This window comes from Pelmatolapia mariae, linkage group LG10_11 (assembly GCF_036321145.2).
Source record: "Pelmatolapia mariae isolate MD_Pm_ZW linkage group LG10_11, Pm_UMD_F_2, whole genome shotgun sequence".
In the NCBI taxonomy this organism is placed as follows: Eukaryota; Metazoa; Chordata; class Actinopteri; order Cichliformes; family Cichlidae; genus Pelmatolapia; species Pelmatolapia mariae.
In genome coordinates, this window is record NC_086236.1 from 57,932,173 (window position 1) to 57,951,943 (window position 19,771).

Here is a 19,771-nt window from a genome sequence, read left to right on the forward strand (position 1 = left end):
CCAAACATCCTGGTTTTATTTTGTATGCTTACGTTATTTTACTTTCCTCACACAAATCAAAATTATTAGCCACCATGATGCTAATAGTCAATGGTGTGTCCAATTTGCAGCCTGTAGTCAGTTGTTCTAGTTTTCACGAAGCCTCACATACGTCTGAGCAATCTCAGCCCAGCTCTCAAGCTCCTCCAGATTTGATGGTCTTCTGGCATGGACCTCGGTCTTCCCGACAGATTTTCAAAGTCAGGGCTTTGTGCAGACCAGTCTGTAATGTTCACTTTGGCCTTCTGGAAGCAGTTCTTCAACAGAGGCAACAAATGTTTTAAGTCACTTTCACCTTGGAAAACAAAGCGATGACTGCTTGAGGTTTTCTTTCAGAATCTTCACATATCCTTATTTCTTTGTGATTCCTTCCACTTTCATGAGATTCCCAATTCCAAATGCACTGAAGCATCCCCGCAGCATTGTACCCCCAATACCTTGTTTCACTGTAGGGAGGGTGTTCTTTGGGTTGTATTTCTCTCCCTTCTTTCTCCAAACATAAGCAGCATCCCTGCTCTAGTTTCAGCTCATCTGAGGAAAGCACTCAGCATACTTAACATATTTTAGTCTGACTTCAAAATTTCTCGCAGTTTTTTTTTCCAGAGTGTTTGAAATCTTTTGCTTCCTATGTCTGCGAGACTTGGTCTGTATTGTGTGGCTCCCTTTGAATTTCTTGATGACACTTCTCACTCCAGTTCTTGACACTTGGATACACTGTGATAACGTTTTACATCCATCTACTTCTTTGTGAGCATGAATAATTCTTTTTCTCGACTCATAACTGATATCTTCTGTTTTTGGCATGATTTTTACTCAAGTGACGGCTCAAACCCTTGCTGACATTTTTATACTGTGTTTAACTTGGAGGATAACCGTCAGCTTTAGCTTTGAGCACTACAAAATTATAGCATGTCATTGCACAGCAGTGGTTCATGATATACCTCAGTAAAAAGATCCGTTTTTCAGCGGGCTAATAATTTTGGTCATGGTATTTTTTTCTGAAATAATTTTGTTATTATGTACAAATAGAAATTATTTTGTGTGTGTGTGTGTGTGTGTGTGTGTGGGTGTGTGTGTGTTGGGAGGGGATAATAATTTTGTCATTTTCTATATTTATTTAAATTGCAGTTAAACGCAATTAAATATGACCTTTTTTTATATGAGTTAATTTTCTGTTAAAATAATCACCAAATGCATAACTCATGATAATTGGGGGTGAACACTTGAGACTCATAATTTTAAGGAGGCAAAGCTAATAAGGACTATAGATTAACTGAATGTGATGATAAGGCGAGGGGTAAGGGGTGCGGTTTGATCGGGGGAGGTGGGGGGATTGCTGGACGCTCGCGAGAAGACAGATGCTGAGGCTGTTCGAGATTCACATTCTCACGGACTGGGGATGTGAGAGAGCCCGACGAGATGGAGACCTTCATCCATCTTTATCTGAATGTGAGTCAAGTGCATTTTTATCAGCTCTATCGTGCATGTAGATGTCTTTCAAGCGAACCTGCATGAGACGATCGGGTAAGAAAATCCTCCTCTTACCCCCCTGAGACTGCGTAGGATAAGACAATAAATTCCTCTGTTCGCGGTGGCATTTGGCGGATTAGATAGCTTTGCGTAAATACGCAAATAACTGTTTTGTCTGTTCTAATTGTAGTGTGAAAATGATGGTTTTTGTCTGAGTTATAATAGGGGCGTATGGGCCCGTTTATCAGAGCGATGCGGGTTGGAGGTACTCCCCTCCTCCCTCCTCCACCCATCCACCCCTGTCTCCATCAGCTCTGTGGGATCAATAAATACAGGGTTAAACTCTGAGCACAGGACGGATTGCATTACATATGACGGTATGCTGTGTTTTATATTTTATTTCAAGGCTTAGTTTGCTAAGGGCCATCCCGACGGAGGCCCAGCAGTGTAAACAGGCACTCCAGTGATTTATATTCTTCAGTGATGTGAAGGGCACTGTGGAGGAATATATGAGCAATAGCCTTCAGTAGATGGGCTTTTAAAAAGCAGACTGGGTGTTGTTCTCTACCGCTGAATGATTATTTCATGCTCCACTTAAATGTGCATTATGTTCAGCCATCACTTTAGGTATGTGTGTTTTCTTTGTTATTTACGATTTGTTTCTTTTCATCCAGATTTCCATGAATATCATAGCCCAGTGAAGATGAGCATAACTGATGACAGTTATCAGACTATAAATTAGTTGACAATTATTATTACAAGGAGAATCATTTCATGTGTGTGGGTGGGTGTTTGAATAGTTGGGTGTTGTGTGAAACCAGCAGATGAAAGGAGCCGTGCAGGTATCTTGCAGAAGCACTGCATACAAATAGAGAAGCTCTAAAAGTATCTATTTAGCTGCAAGATTGCAGGAATTAAGTATTAGAAATTTTGTATGGAAGACACCACCTTCTGTATTACAGTATTATCACCGTTTGCATCATCTCACCATTATGACAATGTAATTTTTTGTTTATGTGGATATTATTATTCCCAGGGACGCTGGAGCTTACCGCAGATATTGTAGGGTTCACTCTGGACAGGTGCCCAGATCTGAATAATATTTTTGATCATATTAATAGTCATTTTAAGCCCTAACATATAAAAAGACATTTTATATGTTAGGGCTACATTTTTCCAAACAGATGAGTCCCAGCTGTGGTCTTTAGATGTCTCAGTACCTACCATAGTACCTCTAAATCTTATTCCTAAGGTTAACTCTAAAGCTGTCAGAATATTTAATTTTTGGCTTTTAAAAATAATTCTGCTAGTCTAAATAATAGAGCTACTTTTAGCTGCTCTTTTATTCTCAAGGGGCCGACACAGTGAGTAGCTCTTCATGTTTAATTTGGCAGATTTCCTTCCAGGATCAAACCGGAAATCTTTCATTTTTTAGGCAAAGATGTAAACCACTACCACATTAGAGAACCAGTTTGCCAGTATAAAAAAAGTCTAAAAAATTATTTGCATTTTTTCTCAAGAAAAAGTCCCTTTGATTTGTATCCACAGCATATGGTCAGGGCTTATCAATGATGACTAAGACCTCACAGGGTTAAATGATTATTTGATTATGACTCTTGCTGATTCACTTTCAGTGAAATTGACTGCTGGAGAGGCTGTGGGATGGAAAGAGCAAATTTTTTCCATATATTTTTGATGATAGGACAGAGTGGCATTCGGATATCTAGTTTTCAAATCTTATATTTAAGTACCATCACGCCGGCTTATCTATTTTTATCAAACCTGCATGTCTGTAATGATCCTGGTTGATCTGCATGTGTTAGCAGATTTTTTTGACTTCCTGCAGGAAAAACTAACCCTTATTTGACCTGTTTAAGATGAATATATGTGATAAATGCTTGAAAGGATGGAGTAAATAATAATAAAAATTCAAACAATGTAAACCAGACTTTGTGTGAAAGTGTACAGTTATAATTTAACACCCTGTTACACAGCAGTGTAATCTGCTGCACCTGGTTTTAAATATTTTATTTGTTTGTTTGTTTGTTTTTTACTTTTGGTTGGTTTTGCATTTATTGTTTGGATTGGTATGCTCACCTTTAATACTAAAAGAAAAATTCCCACCTCAACACACACACACACACACAGAGGAATTAAAATTAACTACTAAGAGTTCTCAACGTATTTATTTTAAGGGGCAATGCTTGACAATGTGCTACTCTAACTGTGAGTCACAGTGTGTGACTTCCCGGGCTGTGATAATTACAGAACAGAAAACCCCCAAAAGCAGTTGCCTTTTAATGAATAGTCTCGATGATGGGTTCGCTTCAAAGCTTAAACCTAATATGAAAACATGTGTAGAGTAAGAAATCGCTCTGTGATGAGCAGAAGCTGCTCATATTTGTTATTCACTGTGTGTCTTCTTTGATGTTACAGGATCTCGGGAGTCACGCCAAGATGTGACTGTCACGGCGCGTCATAGTTTGGAGGCTCTACAATACTTGTTTCCATAGCAACAGAAATATCAGAATATCCAAAAAAGTCCCATTCCCACAATGCAGTCCTCTCAGCCGCCGAAACCACGGCGCTTTGACGTCAGCAGGCGGACCAATAACTTAGCTGCACCAAAGTCTCACGGCCCTGGGTTTCAGAGGGAGGATAAAAACATGAACACAATCACCACGCCGTCCCCACGCCGGGCCACCAAGGGCCCCACCGCTCCCTCCAGGACCAGAGTGGCCGTACAGCCTCGAGCTCCAGTAAGCCAGTCCAGGTTAAGCTCACAGAAACAGGGTTCTACTGTCTCTAAACTAGCTAAACCCAAACCCAAGAATGCCCGTGCATCTGCAGCAACTCAAATTGTACCTGCAGCGGATCCGCCTCCTCCGCTTCCCTCAGTTCTTCCTGTTGACCCGAACTGCAACGAGCCGAGCCTCCCGTGTCTATGCTGTGATGGCCGATCCCCGCAGGACAACAACAGCATGTTCAACCACAACCACAACAACAACAACACCATCTCCCTCAGACATCAACTGCAGCTACCGCCTCCACCGGCTCCGATGCCCCTGAGGCAGGATGGGACCGGGGCCAAGGAGCAGGCACAGGCAAAGGCCCAGATGGAAATTTCTGCCTGCCCTGCTGCCAGTCTGGAAAATGAAGAGAAGATTTCAGATGAAAACACTGAAGTAGACAATAAGAAAAATGCAAAGGTGGAGGAAGATGATGAGGAAGAGAGCAGCGGGGATATTGAGATTGACGATGAAGAGGAAGATAACAATGACGATGACGATGAAGATGATGACACCCTGGTCCCCTCGTGCTGCGACTGTCCCCCCTCCCTCCTGGAGTTCTCGCTCTCCTCTTCTACCTCCTCTTCCTCCACTTCCATTAGCTCCTGTTCTGATCTGGAGTCTGACTGTGCCGATCAATCTGCCTCCATCTGCTCTTCCCAAGATCAAGACAATCTGTCCGTCTCTCTTTCCTCCAAAGACCACTCTCTCCCACAAGGCCCTGATAGCAAGCCTCCTGCTCGCTCACCTCCATCCCTCCCTCTGAACCGAAATCCCTTCTGTTTAACATCTCATTCCCCGAGTCCACCTTGCTCCCCAGATGAGGGTTACCCTTCTGCGCTTGACACACCTTCCCCTGACTACTTAGGAGTCAAAGATGATTCTGAGGTCACCAAATTAGGCTTGCTTGACTTTCTAGAATCGGTCGGAGAATTTGGGAAAATGGAGCGGTTCAGCCAGGTGATCCAAGTGGTTCGCTGGGATCTGGACGGGGAACAGCACTGGGATGTTCTGCGGGATCACTTAGATCACCTGGATCGTTTGGAAAAGGTGAACAGGGAAGTAAAACTGGCCTACATCGCCAGACTCCACGAGAAGGGACTTGATCTTGGAGATCTGGATGAGCAGGACCTTTCGGATGTCATGGATGAAATGGGCAACATTGACATTCCCTGGAAGCTGTATAAAACACATGATGGAACGATGGGAGAATCTCAGGAGTTTTCGGATGCTGGGGTCGACTTAACCGCTCCGTCAGACTGTGAAGATCCCCTCGTTCCAGATTCCCTCACACCTTCCCCTGTTGAACCGCCACCTAGACCCCCAAAACCTCCAGCGCGACATGCCAGCGTGAGCTCGGACCTCCACACCTACATAAATATCAGCAGAGAGACCACCTCCATCGCTGTTTCCACCTCTCCTACATTGTCTACCTTCTCACCTAACTCCTCATCCCCCACATTCACCACTTTTAGGTGTGAGAAATCCCTACCTTCATCTCCACCATCCATTCCTCCTCTCCCTGCTTCTAAGCCAGTTCCTTACCTCACTCTGTATACCACCCCTTCTCCACCTCCCTCTATCCCCACCCCAACACCTCCTATCCCTCCACCTCGAAAGCGACACCTCGCACGGAAGGAAGCGCAGCGCCTCGCGGCTCTTCAAGCCGAACAGGAAAAGACCCCCATGTCCCTCCCCCCACCTACCACCCGCCCCCCCCCACTCCCTCCTCCACCTGTTATCTCAGTCTCCTCTTCCTCTCCTCCTGCCATACCACCTCCACCTGCGCTGCCTCCTCCGCCATCCTTCCACGCATTGGATGTAGAGATTCGGAAACTGCTCATGCTTGCTGGACTTACCCAAGCCGAGCTCCTCAAACTCAGCCCTGAGCTTGGTGTCTGTGTCGGGGGGTTAGAAGACGAGGGAGATGGAGATAATTTCATGAAACCTAAATCTCTGGAGTCACAAGAGTTCAGTCTGCGGTACAGAGAAGAGGAAAGTGAGCCTGACACACAGCTGGTGGCCAGAGATCAATGGATGGGCACTGAAAAGTTGGAGGGAGATCATAAAGCAGATATAGCTGAAGAAGACAAAAAGAAAGAGGAGGTCAGAGACACACAGAGAACAACGTCATTTACTGAGATGGCAAGGAGAAGGAAGAAAAACACTGGCTTGGCATTCGACCAGTACTACAGTTTAAGCAATATATATGAAGATAAAGCAAAGAATGTGAGCTTTGGGGCTTCCCGTTATTCTGCTGAGCCACCAGAGTCACCGCCGCCTCCTCCTCCCCCTCGCCCTCTGCCACCCATTCCTCCATCTTTGCCATCCCTCAAAGTCAGCACTCTGCCCGCCAACTCTGAACAACCTGAGCGTTTTGATTGGCTGATAGCATTCACACCTGAGTGTGAAGCCCCACCACAGCTGCCACCCCTAGAAAAGAGAAAGGCATATGTGGAAACCCAAAAGAAGCCCAATTCGTCAGGTACCTCTCCAGGGTCAGCTCCAAAGGTCACAACCTTTAAAGAGTTGCGTTTCCGCAACAAGAGCGCCTCTCCACCGACTAAGGTGATCATTGAGCCTGATCCTGACCCCACAATAATCACTCCAGATCCAGATATACTCTACAACTTAAAGTGGAGGAAACACAAGGAGGGAAGTGATGGCAGCCAGTGGGAGTACACCTCTCAGGCTCAGGCCCTCTTCATGCAGCCGCCGCCAGCCCTCACCTCAATGGCTGCTCTGCAGGAAATGCTCCAGAGAGCTGATAAAGAGGGGGGGCAACTAGAGTTGTGCCCATCACAGAAGATTGGCTGCTCAGTCAGTGACAGCAGCCTGTGGACCTTGGACAGAGAGTGGGAGGGGGAAGAAATTAAGAAGGAAGAAAAAGAAGGGAAGGACAAACAAAAGGAGGAGGTGGAGGTGAGAGGACAAGCTGATGGAGGACGGACTTTTGAATCAAGAACTTCAGGTGAGTGTGATTTTAATGGTAGTAAATTGGAAGTTATATTCAATTACACAAAGTACATTCCTGCCTGTGCATGTGCATAGAAGAAAGTAAACACACAAAAATAAGTCAGAGCAAATTGGATGACAGAACAGATCTGGGACGGGCAGATGATGGAGAGGAACAGATGGGGAAAAGGCACACTCACAGTCGTCTTGCTCAGTTCTTCAGTGATGCACAAATAATATCCTTTGACATTACAATGAAAAGAAACAGAAAGCCAAGGGAAATGAAAAAAAAAAGTACACTCATTTGTGGAAATGATAAATGGAGCCACGGAAGAGAGATGGAGTGGGAACATGAGTCACCAAAAAGGATGATGCAATGATGTGATGGCAGGGGATAAACAGGGTGATTTTAGATAGGAGAGTAAGAAATGTGAACACAACAGTAAGAGATGGAAGAATATAGTGAGGCTAGTGAAGGTAATATGAGGAGAAAGGGGAGGTTGGAAACTTTCCAGCCAGTATTTCCTGTACGGGTTATCAGCGTGTGATGTCATCACAGACTTATTCAATTATTCATCCACTCTTCAGATTGAGGGGGAGAGGAATAATGGAGCTCACTACCTTCCTCACTTTAAATCTGACTTTTTCCGTTTCCTGTTTTTGTTTTTTTCTTTCTTTGTGGGCATCCTGAAATATTTTCCTTCTCCCCTCTCTCTCTGCTTCTTTAATAGTTTTGAATCCCAGTTTTGGGACATTTATGTGCTTTTTACTTATGCTGTCTCCACCCCAACACCCCACCCTTTGCTCCCTGGAGCAGCACAGATAGCTCAGATCAGGTTACATAGCTCATATGGTCCTACATTAGGCTACATTAAAACTAAGTTGTTCATGTACAGCAGGGTATTTAAAACCAAGACTGGGTTATTTTTTCTAAATGATTTATAGGTTAAAAATTACACTGGATTATTTTGCAAAAGTTTCAGATCTTTTCTCAAAACCACTGCAGCGAGGTAGGTTTGGGGGGGATAGGTGTATACACCTTTAAGAGCTGAAGGGGTGGATCTTAGTACATGGACCAATTACTGTGAGCCAGGGTCAGAAAACTAGGAAGTATCATGTATTTATTGCAGTTCAGACACAGCTGAAGTCTAACAAAGGTATGGTTGCTTTCTAGCTCCTTTTTTAGTTTAAGGTAAATACAGTGTAACGAGAGTCGTGGTGCCACTCTGAATTTCCACAAAGGCGGGCCTGATGATTGAGCAGAAAGGAACAGAAATCTGTTATCTGCTGACTGACTCAGCAGTACAGTTTTTGCTGTACTGGTGGAGAAGGGAGGGGTGGTGGGGAAGAATGGAGAGAGAGATAGAAACTAAAAGCAGAGAGTGAGAGAGAAGGTGATCCAGAGGTGATGACAGCACGCACTGCAGTAAAGTACAAAACGTTTAGCAACACCAGTCACTGACTGTGGTTATCACTCATAACTCTCAGGTGTCAAACAGAAATCTGATGTCACAAAGAAACCGTGGATTCTTAACACATGTTGTAGTAGGATGACTCTTCAGGAATGGCATTTTAATTATGATGAATTAAGCGAGTGAATGACAGACCGAGTCCTTCTACCGTGCAGCTGTGAGACTGCTCCGTAATTATTCTTTTACAGCCTCCGTGTCATTTCCTGTCATGTCAGACCCCTCCTAAGCGAAAGACTGTGTTTATTGCTCTTCATAAATCAGCTCCATTGACTTCCATGCACCGTCGGTGTGTAACTGTCAATCAGACGTTTGACTGGAATAAATACTGCATGGTGTTTTGAAGATGACTGCTAGAATACACATGTGCATTTTTTCTCTCAACAGACACTAACATGTTCTGCATCTCTCTCTCCTTCCCATTTCTTTGCCACCTCTTTCTTACTTTTATCTTCCTTGTTTTTCTCACTTATCCATCCCGTTTGGTTTGTTTCCATTCGGTTGTCTCCATTTTGGCATCATCGCTCCCTCATTACCATTTATGCTTGTGCGCTCTGCCCTCTCCATCCGAACTCCTGCACTTTTTGGCCTTGTTCTCCCTTTGAACTAAGCAGTTTCCTCACCCCCGCTCTCCCTCGCCCAGTCCTCCCAACCCTACTTCCTCCACACCGCTATCCCTTCCTTTCGCCCAGGCTACTGTTACTCCCACCCCCTTGCAGATCCCAGGCCCCGCAGTCATGTAGGCCAAGGGCCCACAGACACACACAGAAACACACGGTGGACCCCTGCTGTCCGCTCAGCTTGTATCCACAGAGATGAATCGAGCTCTGTTATAAGCTCTGGGTTTAAAGATGAATCCCCGGCTGCTTTTGGTGTAGAGTCTCCACGTGACTGTGGGGATAGGTTTAAGCAAAACACACATTCAGCTTACCAATATAACAGCGATCCCAAAACCAATGAAAGGGACTTTGCAACTGACTCAATCTGCAATCTTGACTCCCTTTACCAAAGTGATTCAGAGAAGCAGAATGATGCCAACGCCGTGTCTGTTAGCAGCACCGCTGAAGCTCCAGGTTGCACCACACCGTATAAGAATATTGATGTTATGATGATGTATTCAAACAGCATCGGTGCTAGGGATTCGATGTATTCAGAGAAGCGCTCACTCTCACACACAGACCAGGACAGCATCAAGGCTAGGACATCCAAAGATCTCCCTCCCCTCCCCACCTATTACCTGTACCACCCTAAGAACTGCCCTCTTCACAGGGGGGCTCCCCCCCGCCTCTCTCCTATCGGAGCCCTCTCCCCTCCCCATCGCTCCGGAGCACCCCCTCCCGGTGCAGCAGGCTCCTCCCTCAGCTCCCCGCTTTTCCCCCGCTCGCACACCTTGCCTGCCCTCGCTGCACCCCTCTACTATCCAAACCTCTACCCTCCTATACCGCCCAGGGCGCCCCCCCTACCCCCAAAACTCTACCAGGCTCCTCTGCAGTCACGCGTGGCGAGTAAGATCTCTCTCTCTCTCTCTTTCCTTCTCTCTCTCCATACATCTTACACTTTCTGTCCTTGTCTGACATCTCGCTTGCATGTCTGTCTGTCTCTCTGTCTGTCTCTATTTCTGTCTCTCTTCTCTCGTCTGGATGTGGTGGCCTACACGCTTGTGTCACCTATGGCCCCGGGGGTTTGCAGATTTGAAAGAACTAGGTAACTGTAGCTGTTTTATATATCAGAAGGCGCGTCCCTGCAGGCCATCTGATACGTCTTATCTGCTCTGTCCTTTCAAATCTGCAAAGGGCCTTCAGAAGGGTAACAGCTGTTTCTGTCACAAGGTGTCTAGAGTCACTCTCATCACTGTCTCTCTCTCTCTGTCTGTCTTTCTTCACCTGTCTGTCTCTTTGTCCCGATGTTGTTCTTGTCGTCTTTTTGTTTTTGCATGGTGTACCCACACAGACACGTGCATTTCATGCAAAGCGAACCTTAAGTAGCTGCTTGGTGATGATGTGACGCTAATAAATAAATAAAGTTTTCATTTTTATTTGTTCTGTGTTCGGTTAAGATCCACGGCATCCTGTTCATTGTACACATTTGCATTTATCGATCTAGTTTATATAAATACATTTATATAAACAGCAAAATGTACTTTACACCTACCCTTTGCACATGGATGTACTTTCTTCTGACCTGGTTCTTGTGGTAGTTCCTACACTTGTTTGTTCCTAGCTCTGCAGTTCCTCCGTGTATGCCTATATTAAATATGTGAGTATTTGTATAACTGTGTTTGTGTGAGTTGAGGGTAATTGCATGGGATCCTGTTTAGCCCTGAAGCAGACAAAAAGTTGTGTTCACAGATCCAGTTGTGAAAACCTCATCACAGTAATCCTACAGGATGTGCTCGCTCACTGTTTGTCGTCAGCAGTAACGACTGCTTCCATCTGCTTCTATCTGGCTTCTTCATTGCTTAACTGCTCCTGCTAATAATGCTAATATTTTAGTTGTTTTGTTTCTTTTGGTGGTGATTCATTTTTTTTAAGTTTGTTAATTTGTATTTTTTTTTAACACTTGCATACAAAGTAATTGCAATATATATTTATTTGGGGTTTTGTTTACCATCGCTGTCAGCTGTTCGCAGTGTCTCATTCGCTGGCTCTGTGCTGAAGACAGACACACCCTGGATGGGCGAGGATGTGAAGCATCCAATGAGAGGTCTTGGCCTATCCTCTCTGTGCCTACAGGAAAAGAAAGGTGGGATTGAATGCACGTGTGCAGGATGTGCGTTTGTTTGTCTGTGCACGCTCTTCTAACCAGCTGTTGCTTTTACCTTTTTTTTTTTACACCCGGTTCTCCTCTCTAGCCCTGGTAGGCGCAGTTAGTGTGGCAGTGGAAGCCATATTGGCCCAGTTCAGTTCTTCAAGGACTGTGGTTCAGAAGGTCAGTACCTGCTGGTTTGATGACAGTAGCTAGGACTGTGTGCTTTTTCATTTGTTAGTCACCCTTTATAATCTATGTTTTTTTGGCTAAACGTCATGGTGTATTAAATTCATTGTTTACCTTCAAAAATATTTCCCCTCTTCCTTCTTGTTTTGACTATTGTGTGCCTTCCTCCAGTCTTCCTCAGTTAACAGGGTACTAGAGTATCTTAAGATAACCCAGTTTCTTAGTCACAAGAATTTCTTTGTCAACTTGCTGCTCACTCACCACCCAGATCATCCCTCATTACATCATGTTGATCATCACCACACAATCCCCCTTTTCCACCCCTCCCTCTCTCTTTGAGTCATCCTTTTCATCTTCTTCTCCAATCGCTGCACATCTTCCTCCTCACCAAACACCTTTTTTTTTTCCCCCAAACCGTGCTCCCTTCCTTTCTTCTCCTCTCCTCAGGCCTTATCAGGAGACAGCGCTATAAATCCATCACTGGGCCGTCTGGTGCTGCAGTGCCTCTGCCCCGCCCTCCACAGCTTGCTGACTGATGGCTTGAAACCCTACCAGAGTGACCTGATTGCAGGCAGAAGGCCAAACTCTGCTTGGAGTCTGGTCCAGGCTTCAACCAGGGCAGGTAGCATACCATGCATCATAGCCGTGGATATTAAAAATCAGATATTATCCTGTTGTTCCTCTTGAGGTTTGGTTTCCTGGTTGATAGTGATAAACTCTGCAATTCGTCTGTCTCCACTTTTCTCCCACATCAGTCAATACTTGTTGATTTTATCGTCTAAAATGCTGAATAAAGTGAACACCAGGACACAGATATTGATTGGCCTACGAGTGCCAAGCTTCACAGCAATTTTTCACTCACTTCTGTAAGGTCCTTCATTGATCTTTCTCTCTCTCTCTCTGTGCATTTTATCCTCTTCCTCCCAACCGATCTTCCAAGGTCCTAAAACTCATGCCTTGTTCAGTCTGCAAGTTCGAGTTGGAGAGCTACCCCAGCTCAGACAGAGCAAACACAGGTTCAACGCATTCCTCCTCGGCCTACTGAAGTAAGCAGTGGCTATTAACAATCCTTGATCTCCACTGACGACTCATTTAAGAGCACATTATTCATTTTATTATTGCACTCATAAGGCCAGATTTCCTAATGGTTCTGCGCAACCACAAAACCCTTTTGTGACATTCATTTTACCTCAAATTGCAGTAAATTGAACATAGAAAAAAGACTTGTTATATTTTGTGCCTGGTGTGGTTGTGATAGTTGCATTAGCAGTGTTCAATTATTTGGAATGACAGGATACCAGTGCGAGTACGTAATGACATGGGTGGATGGGTCAAAATTGTGAGTGTGGTGTAAAAAGTTTGGCTACATCCTGTAACTCTTCGCTCGGTCTTAACTCTGCACGCCTAGATCTGAGCTCCACATATTTGTGGTCCGTAGCAATACTGGTATTTTGATGAAGTGGAGCCTAACTTAACCGAACTGAAGTGAACTGAAGGAGGAGAGTCCTGATGTTAAGTAGGCAACAGAGTTATATTTTAGAGTGGGCTGATGGTTTTCAGTGTTTCAGGCATTTAGTCTCATTTCAGTTTATTTATTTATTTTTGCTTCTCTCTATCAGAGCTATTACATACCATATTGGAATGTGGAGCTGAAATGAAAATGGGATCTTTGTTAATGTGTTAGAAAAATGTCTTAATCTTACAATATGTAATATTGACTGAAATAGATATTTACCACTTCATACAGCCTGCAGGAAACAAAAAAGCAGATCATGCACTTACATAGTGGCACAGTAACAGTATCTTCAATAAGACACCGACAATAGTGATTTGTGTTCTCCTACACATAGTGCAGGTCAGCTGTTACACATAGTTTGTAGTAACGCAGCTCTCGTCTGCGCTCCACCTGAGTCTCAGTCCTCAGGTTCACACTCAGTCTTCAGTCATTTCTAACAGTGGAGTTCAACCTTATATTAAAGATATTGTCTCTCCTCCAACTGCTTGTCATTTTCCTGAATTCTCTCACTGTTTTCAGAGAGAAACACTTGAGTAAAACCTGTACTTGCACTGTATTACTACACCCTCATCGAGGCTGCTTGTTTTTAACCTGCTAATTTGTGCTGCTCTTGCAGAATGCTGAAATCAACTGCCTGCATTCTTGTTTATAAATTAGCACATTGTTAGTAGATCACCCACATAACTTTCCACTCCCATGGGTGCATTTTTGCATTTGGTAATTTGCTCCACTTAGTAAATCCGGCCTAAACTGCATAATAATTTCTGTGCACGTATCTTCTTTGTATCCTCGTTACTCATCTTCTTTCTGTTTTTGTCTCGTAGTACCAAGCTTCTTGACTTCTGGCTGTCTTACCTTCAGTCTTGCAGTGGTAAGTTTTCCTCTCTTCTAGCAGTTGTTGCAGTTATGAGCAGGGTGCAGTTTGCCAGGGTGGGGATGCAAATGCAGGGGATTTTTCCCTCTCTGATGAATGAATGAAATAAACTCAGAGTATCAGGAGACCGCTTGCCTGATCAGTGACTTCAGAATTTCCTGCAAAGGTGAGCTCCACAGCAGCTGCTGTGACGGGCTGATTGAGAAGAGCAGTCACGCGTTCATGTAAAAAGAACCTGTCCACAGTTCAAAAGTTAGAGCAGGTGATTTGCGACACTGTAAGACGAGGTTACAGAAGAAAACAGGAAAATGTTGAGAGAGAAAGGGGGAAGACACTCAGCAAAGGGCTGTGGGTCAGACTAAACCTGTGCCACCGCACACTGACCATAGGGTATGTGGTCACCTGCTGAGCACCCAGACTCATTTTTACACATTTTTTAACTCTCAAACTCGAAGATCTCCAATTGATTCAGTAAATGAATCATCCAGAGAGAAGGAAAGCGAAGCACTTCAGATGACGCGGGAAAGCAGAAAAAGTCTGTCATCAAAGCAGGCTGTTTTCTTGATGTAGGTATATGCTATACAGGACTAATTAATATTTTTCAAATGACCAGCATTTTGTTCTGTTGAAATTTGTACATATTTCTTTTAAAATATTGAAGCTTAATGGCAAAATACTATTAATTGGATTTGGGATTTTATTCTTGCATGTCAAACTTTTTATACAGCTGCGTTTGATTGAGAGGTAAACATTAATATTTCTCTAGAGACTGTTAATATTCCTCATATTAATTTCATTGAAAAAAATTCATGACAATATTCTTGTAAAAGCTGTGGACATGTGTTTAAGTCCTGAATTTGTTTAGTTGGGTTCTGTAAACGTTACATTGACAGCAGCGATAAATGCCATTATTTTCATGTCGTGGTGCAAATCTGGTTACAAGCATAAATGTAAATACTGAAACTGACCTCTCTCATGCGCTCTCTCTTTCCTCAGATGTGCTGGAGACCTATTACCACCCCACCTCTTTTATGCGTCTGTCGCAGACCGCCTGCCAGCCTCTGTTTGAGGAGCTGCTCCTTGTGTTGCAGCCTCTGAGCCTGCTCACCTTCAACCTCGACCTGCTCTTCCAGCACCACCATTTAGAGCCAGAGAGTCACAGGCCAGAGATCCCCAGCCCTCCCTTTCCAGATCCTGGATCCCAGCTTTCAACAAAGGAGACAGCAATAAATGGGTCTCAATCCATAACTCCAGACAGCAGATACAGTGAAACCCTCTCAGAAGTAGACTTTGGAAGCCCAGATCATCAGGCAGCTAAAGATGCTAAATCATCACCTGTGACTAATTCAGAAAATGGAGGATCGGGAGCATCAACAGATACCAGTTTTGGACCCATAAAGGCTTCAGTCACTCATGAAGAGACGAGTCCTCAACTGTTGTGGGTCCAGGAAAAAGAAATTGAAGATTTGCCTCCTCCTAACGTTGAGGAAGACAGCCTCGCTCAGCAGGCAGGACAGGTAGCCACAACTGTTCAACTCCTCTGCCTTTGTATTCAATGATGATTGTGTGATTATGCAGAAATTAATTTATCTGTTTTTTTTTATTTACAGGTAATTCAACAGGGATGGGGTGCTGTGGTGCGCTGGGGAGGCCGACTGAGTCAGAATCTGGCTGAGTTGAGCCTCTCTGCAGTGAAGAAGGATGAGATGAACACAGATCTGCCAGATCTCCAGGCTCAGGCAGGAAGCGACTACACTCCAGTCAGCGGTAGTACTCAGGTTCCCTGGGGTCTGGGCCGGCTCTTTGGAGCCTCCAAAACTCCCACCAGCCCGACAAGTCACACACAACCAACCAGGTCAGTCATTAAATATGTAATAGTTATTATGTAGTCTAGACTACAGAAATTGGTTTCACTGATAATCAAATCCTCTGTTGAATAAATTAAATCAGCTTCTGAAGACAATTGTGTGTGACTCATGCCTGTTTGTAATTTTCCAAGTTTCTGTAATTTTCCTCAGACGTCCCTCTCAGTGGTTTGCACCTGGTGTCACTGCATTGACCCGAATGGTGAGCAGCAGCTCCACACCAATGCTGAGAAAGATCCCCGAGACTCTGGGAGAGACCGGATCAGAGTCCGAGAAAGATGTCGACACACTGGAGATGAAGGACAAACCCAGACCACTCAGGTACAGCAGACATAAAGTGATGGCAATTAATGGATGAGGAGCAATGACACAGCATTGCTGTTTTCTCACAGTTACTGTTGCAAGCGCTGATTCTGTTTCCAAGTTTTAAATACATTTATATGACCTATATTGGCCTTTATAATGTAGACCAGGGGTGTCCAACTCCAGTCCTTGAGAGCTACTGTCCTGCAGCTTTTAGATGCGTCCCTACTCCAACATAGCTGAATCAAATGGTTGGATTATCTCTTCAGCACGCCATCAAGTTTGGCAAAGGCCTGATAACAAGCCATTCATTTGATTGAGGTGTGTCGGAGCAAGGATGCGTCTAAAAGCTGCAGGACAGTAGCTGTCGAGGACTGGAGTTGGACATCTCTCATCTGAGAAGCCCCATTGTTTACACGCCTGTGAGAAAACAATTGACCCGTGATATCAGTAAGTTGTCCCAATGATTTTATGGTCTCAATCGCTGGTTTCAAGTCAAATTTTACATTTCCATCCAGAGTAAATTAGATGATAAGGTTTGTCTGCCTTGTGAGTGTACAGTGTCCTCTATTTTTCACCCAGATTTCCCTTCTCTGGTTTCAAAAGACTAACATGGTCACAGTGGGTGACACAGTTATTTTTATGTCTTTTCTTTTGCAAATCAATATTTTTCCCCACTGATAAGGGCGGCAGGGGTTATACCAGAGACACCAGAATAGCTGCTGTTATCATTTTGAAGTCTTGTAAACGGTGACTCATCCCGTCTGACATCATACGCTGACGTTACTCTTTGTGGCTGGTGTAAACGTCGATCACTGCGGCTGAGACAGTGTCTTCTGTCCCAGGTCAGTGCGAACGCTGTGTGACCACGCTGGATCCGGTTCCGAGCTCAGCTTCCGCAAAGGGGAGGAGCTCGTGGTGTTAGGAGGCGTCGATCAAGACTGGATTCGCTGTCGTCAGGGAGACCAAGAGGGGCTGGTACCTATTGGCTACACCTCTCTCATCATGTGACCATAACTGCTGCACTTAATCAACACTAAAAAATCAATAAATAATTATAAAGTATATATATATATATATTTTAGGTGAGTATTGAGAGGTTATGGTGAGGCTGCACTACTCTGAAAGGGATATTTCACACAGGCTCGGTTACAGTTTGAGTTAAGGGCATAACACCATCTGTTGTGCTTTATGTGCATCAGAGGCAATCTGCAGCCCCCCCTCCTCCTGTTATGAACATATTGGAGCTTTTCCCATCACAATCATTTCAGTTTGGTAGCGTTCAACTAATAGATTTTAGCAGCAGGAATTGAGCAGATGGTGCGAAATAATGACTCGACTCAAACTTGGATCATTTCAAACCAGAAGACCTTTGATCCTCGAGTGAATTATCCCTTCAAATGCCTTTTTTCTCCATTTCCGCCTTGCTTGCCGGCCGCTGATCTGAAAGCGATCGCCAAAATTCTTTGCAGTCTCCCACACTCGAGTGCGTTCAAATCAGCGGCTATCTGTCGCGAGGAGGCGGCGGTCGACAGCCTGGCTGCAGGTCGTCGAGTGGGGAAAGCATGTTGGAGTAGTGGGCCGTAGCTCCTGTTGCATACTGCGTAGTAATGTAGTGAACTGTAGCTGTGTAGACCCGTTCTATTGACCTTTTACCCTTATTGACCTCTCATCTTTCTCACCTGGTTTATGTGTGTTTGACATGTTTCTGCTACTGTATTTGACTGTATAAATATACATATAAAAAATATATATATATAAATATATAGCTATATAAAACGAGATTGATATTACCAAGACAGATAGAAAGGTAGATAAATATAAGAAAGCAGCAGCTTAAGGCTGCAGCCGTATTGATGGAGTGATTATTCATCTTTACATTTGCAACAACACGAAGCGGATGTCATACATGCAAAAACAAATGAATATGTGTTTATTTTAAGTATGCAATCCAGTATCTTCCCTATTGTGCGCTTTATGTATTGCCATTGTCATCATATTCATAACATGATTAAATTTAGCTCATACCTTTTAAACTCTGTATGCACTGTAATGTACCACGAATGCTCTGAATGAAAACATCTTAGATATCCCACAAAGTTATAGATGACAGCGACCTGTAGCCAGAATCTCACAGAGCCTCCGTGGGTTTTAGCAAAAACCCTCACAAAAGTCTGCCCCGCTCTTTCTCGGCACTGTCTGAATTTCAAATGAACGCGGTGAGAAAAACCCCAGATGTGATGTCGATTCATTAATGCTACAAGTCTGTAGGTTTGGTGGCTGGTCTTCACCTCGTACCTCAGCTTTTGTATTTATCTTAACCCCATGTTTGCCGATCATAATCATTGATATTAATGGTAGTGGTAGCAGTGGAAGTGATTTGTTTGTTTTGTTGTTGCTTAAATGAAAAGAAAAAAACCCTGTTGTTTTGTGTCACATAATTATTAGTTATCTGTATCTATGACTATGCATATATTTAAATGTGCAACTAGAAGTGTGTTTAGTTTGTTATAAAGTCAATTTTAATTTGATGTTATCATGCAAGAGGAAATCGGAAGCATAAAACGATAAGTGCTTAAATTAAAAAAAGAAAAAATTGAAAATAAAGGAGCGTGATTTTTAAGTGGCCAGGAAAGGCTAACGCTAAAGGACCTCTATTCAATCAGCAGGAAAGTTCCATTGCTATTGATCAATCAGGGAAAAGATCAGTTCTGCAGAGTTTCAGTGTAGCATGCGATTACTGGCAACAGTCCAGTAGCATTAACTTAAACCAGTGTCATAACTCATTATCAGGAAAAAAATGCCAACACAAGTGATTAAAAGAAATAAAAGAAACAAAGTCTAGATACAGATAAAATATCAGTAGACACGTTTAGTTTGTTTCTTTCCGATGTGAGATTACAAATGCATTTGTTTAAAAGCTATTTATTTATGGGATGTATTATTTATTGATCTTGAGGTTTCTGAAAGGAATAGCTCGCTAATTATCCGGGTTTTTCGTGTGCGAAAATGCACGCATGGCCGTGTGTATGTGCGTGTATATGAAGTGAAAGCAGAGATGAGTGCGAGCACTTCTTTGTGTCAGCGCATCCTGCACTTTCACTTGTGTGTGTGAGTGACAGTTAGTTCTGTTCCTCCCTCTCCTCCTCTCTGGTGTCATGTAGCCCGTAGACATCCCGTTGTCCTACTGTTGTGTATAGAGTGCCCCTCTAGTGTCAGTCACTGTTCAGCTCCTGCATGTGCTTGTTTGTAAATACACCAAATAAAATATGTATAAACCAAACATGATCACCTGTTGGAGTCATTTTTTTTCACTATAGTTCATGTAAAATCCCCTATTAAGCCAGAACCATAGCCCTATACTGAAGAGAACCTGTTTTTGTGTTACAATGGCCCATGCTCGAAGTAAACATGCTAAAGTTTAAAATAATGAGATTATTTTATGTGGAGGTAGTGAATGAGCCATAATCTCAGTTTAGTCAGGTTTTTCTGGATCTTTCTTGGATCTTCATGTTGTCATGGAGAGGGGATGCTCTTAATTAAGATATCTCAGGGAC

At 43.7% G+C, this 19,771-nt stretch overlaps 1 protein-coding gene across 4 annotated transcripts; it reads left to right on the plus strand.

Moving 5' to 3' along the window:
• Positions 1–1,377: 1,377 nt before the first annotated feature.
• rusc1 (RUN and SH3 domain containing 1) lies at positions 1,378–19,491 on the plus strand. Of its 4 annotated transcripts, none has more exons than XM_063485040.1 (13): positions 1,378–1,488; positions 3,946–7,269; positions 9,337–10,227; positions 11,342–11,464; positions 11,574–11,650; positions 11,828–11,845; positions 12,104–12,278; positions 12,597–12,702; positions 13,997–14,043; positions 15,043–15,563; positions 15,657–15,901; positions 16,065–16,232; positions 17,060–19,491. In XM_063485040.1, the coding sequence occupies exons 2-13, from the start codon at positions 4,065–4,067 to the stop codon at positions 17,223–17,225; spliced, it is 5,742 nt and encodes a 1,913-aa protein (XP_063341110.1). In that variant the 5' UTR covers positions 1,378–1,488; positions 3,946–4,064; the 3' UTR covers positions 17,226–19,491. The 4 variants fall into 4 exon arrangements, with proteins under 4 accessions (XP_063341110.1, XP_065327801.1, XP_065327802.1 ...); XM_063485039.1 differs by having other exon boundaries at positions 1,437–1,563; XM_065471729.1 differs by lacking the exon at positions 11,828–11,845.
• Positions 19,492–19,771: the final 280 nt, after the last annotated feature.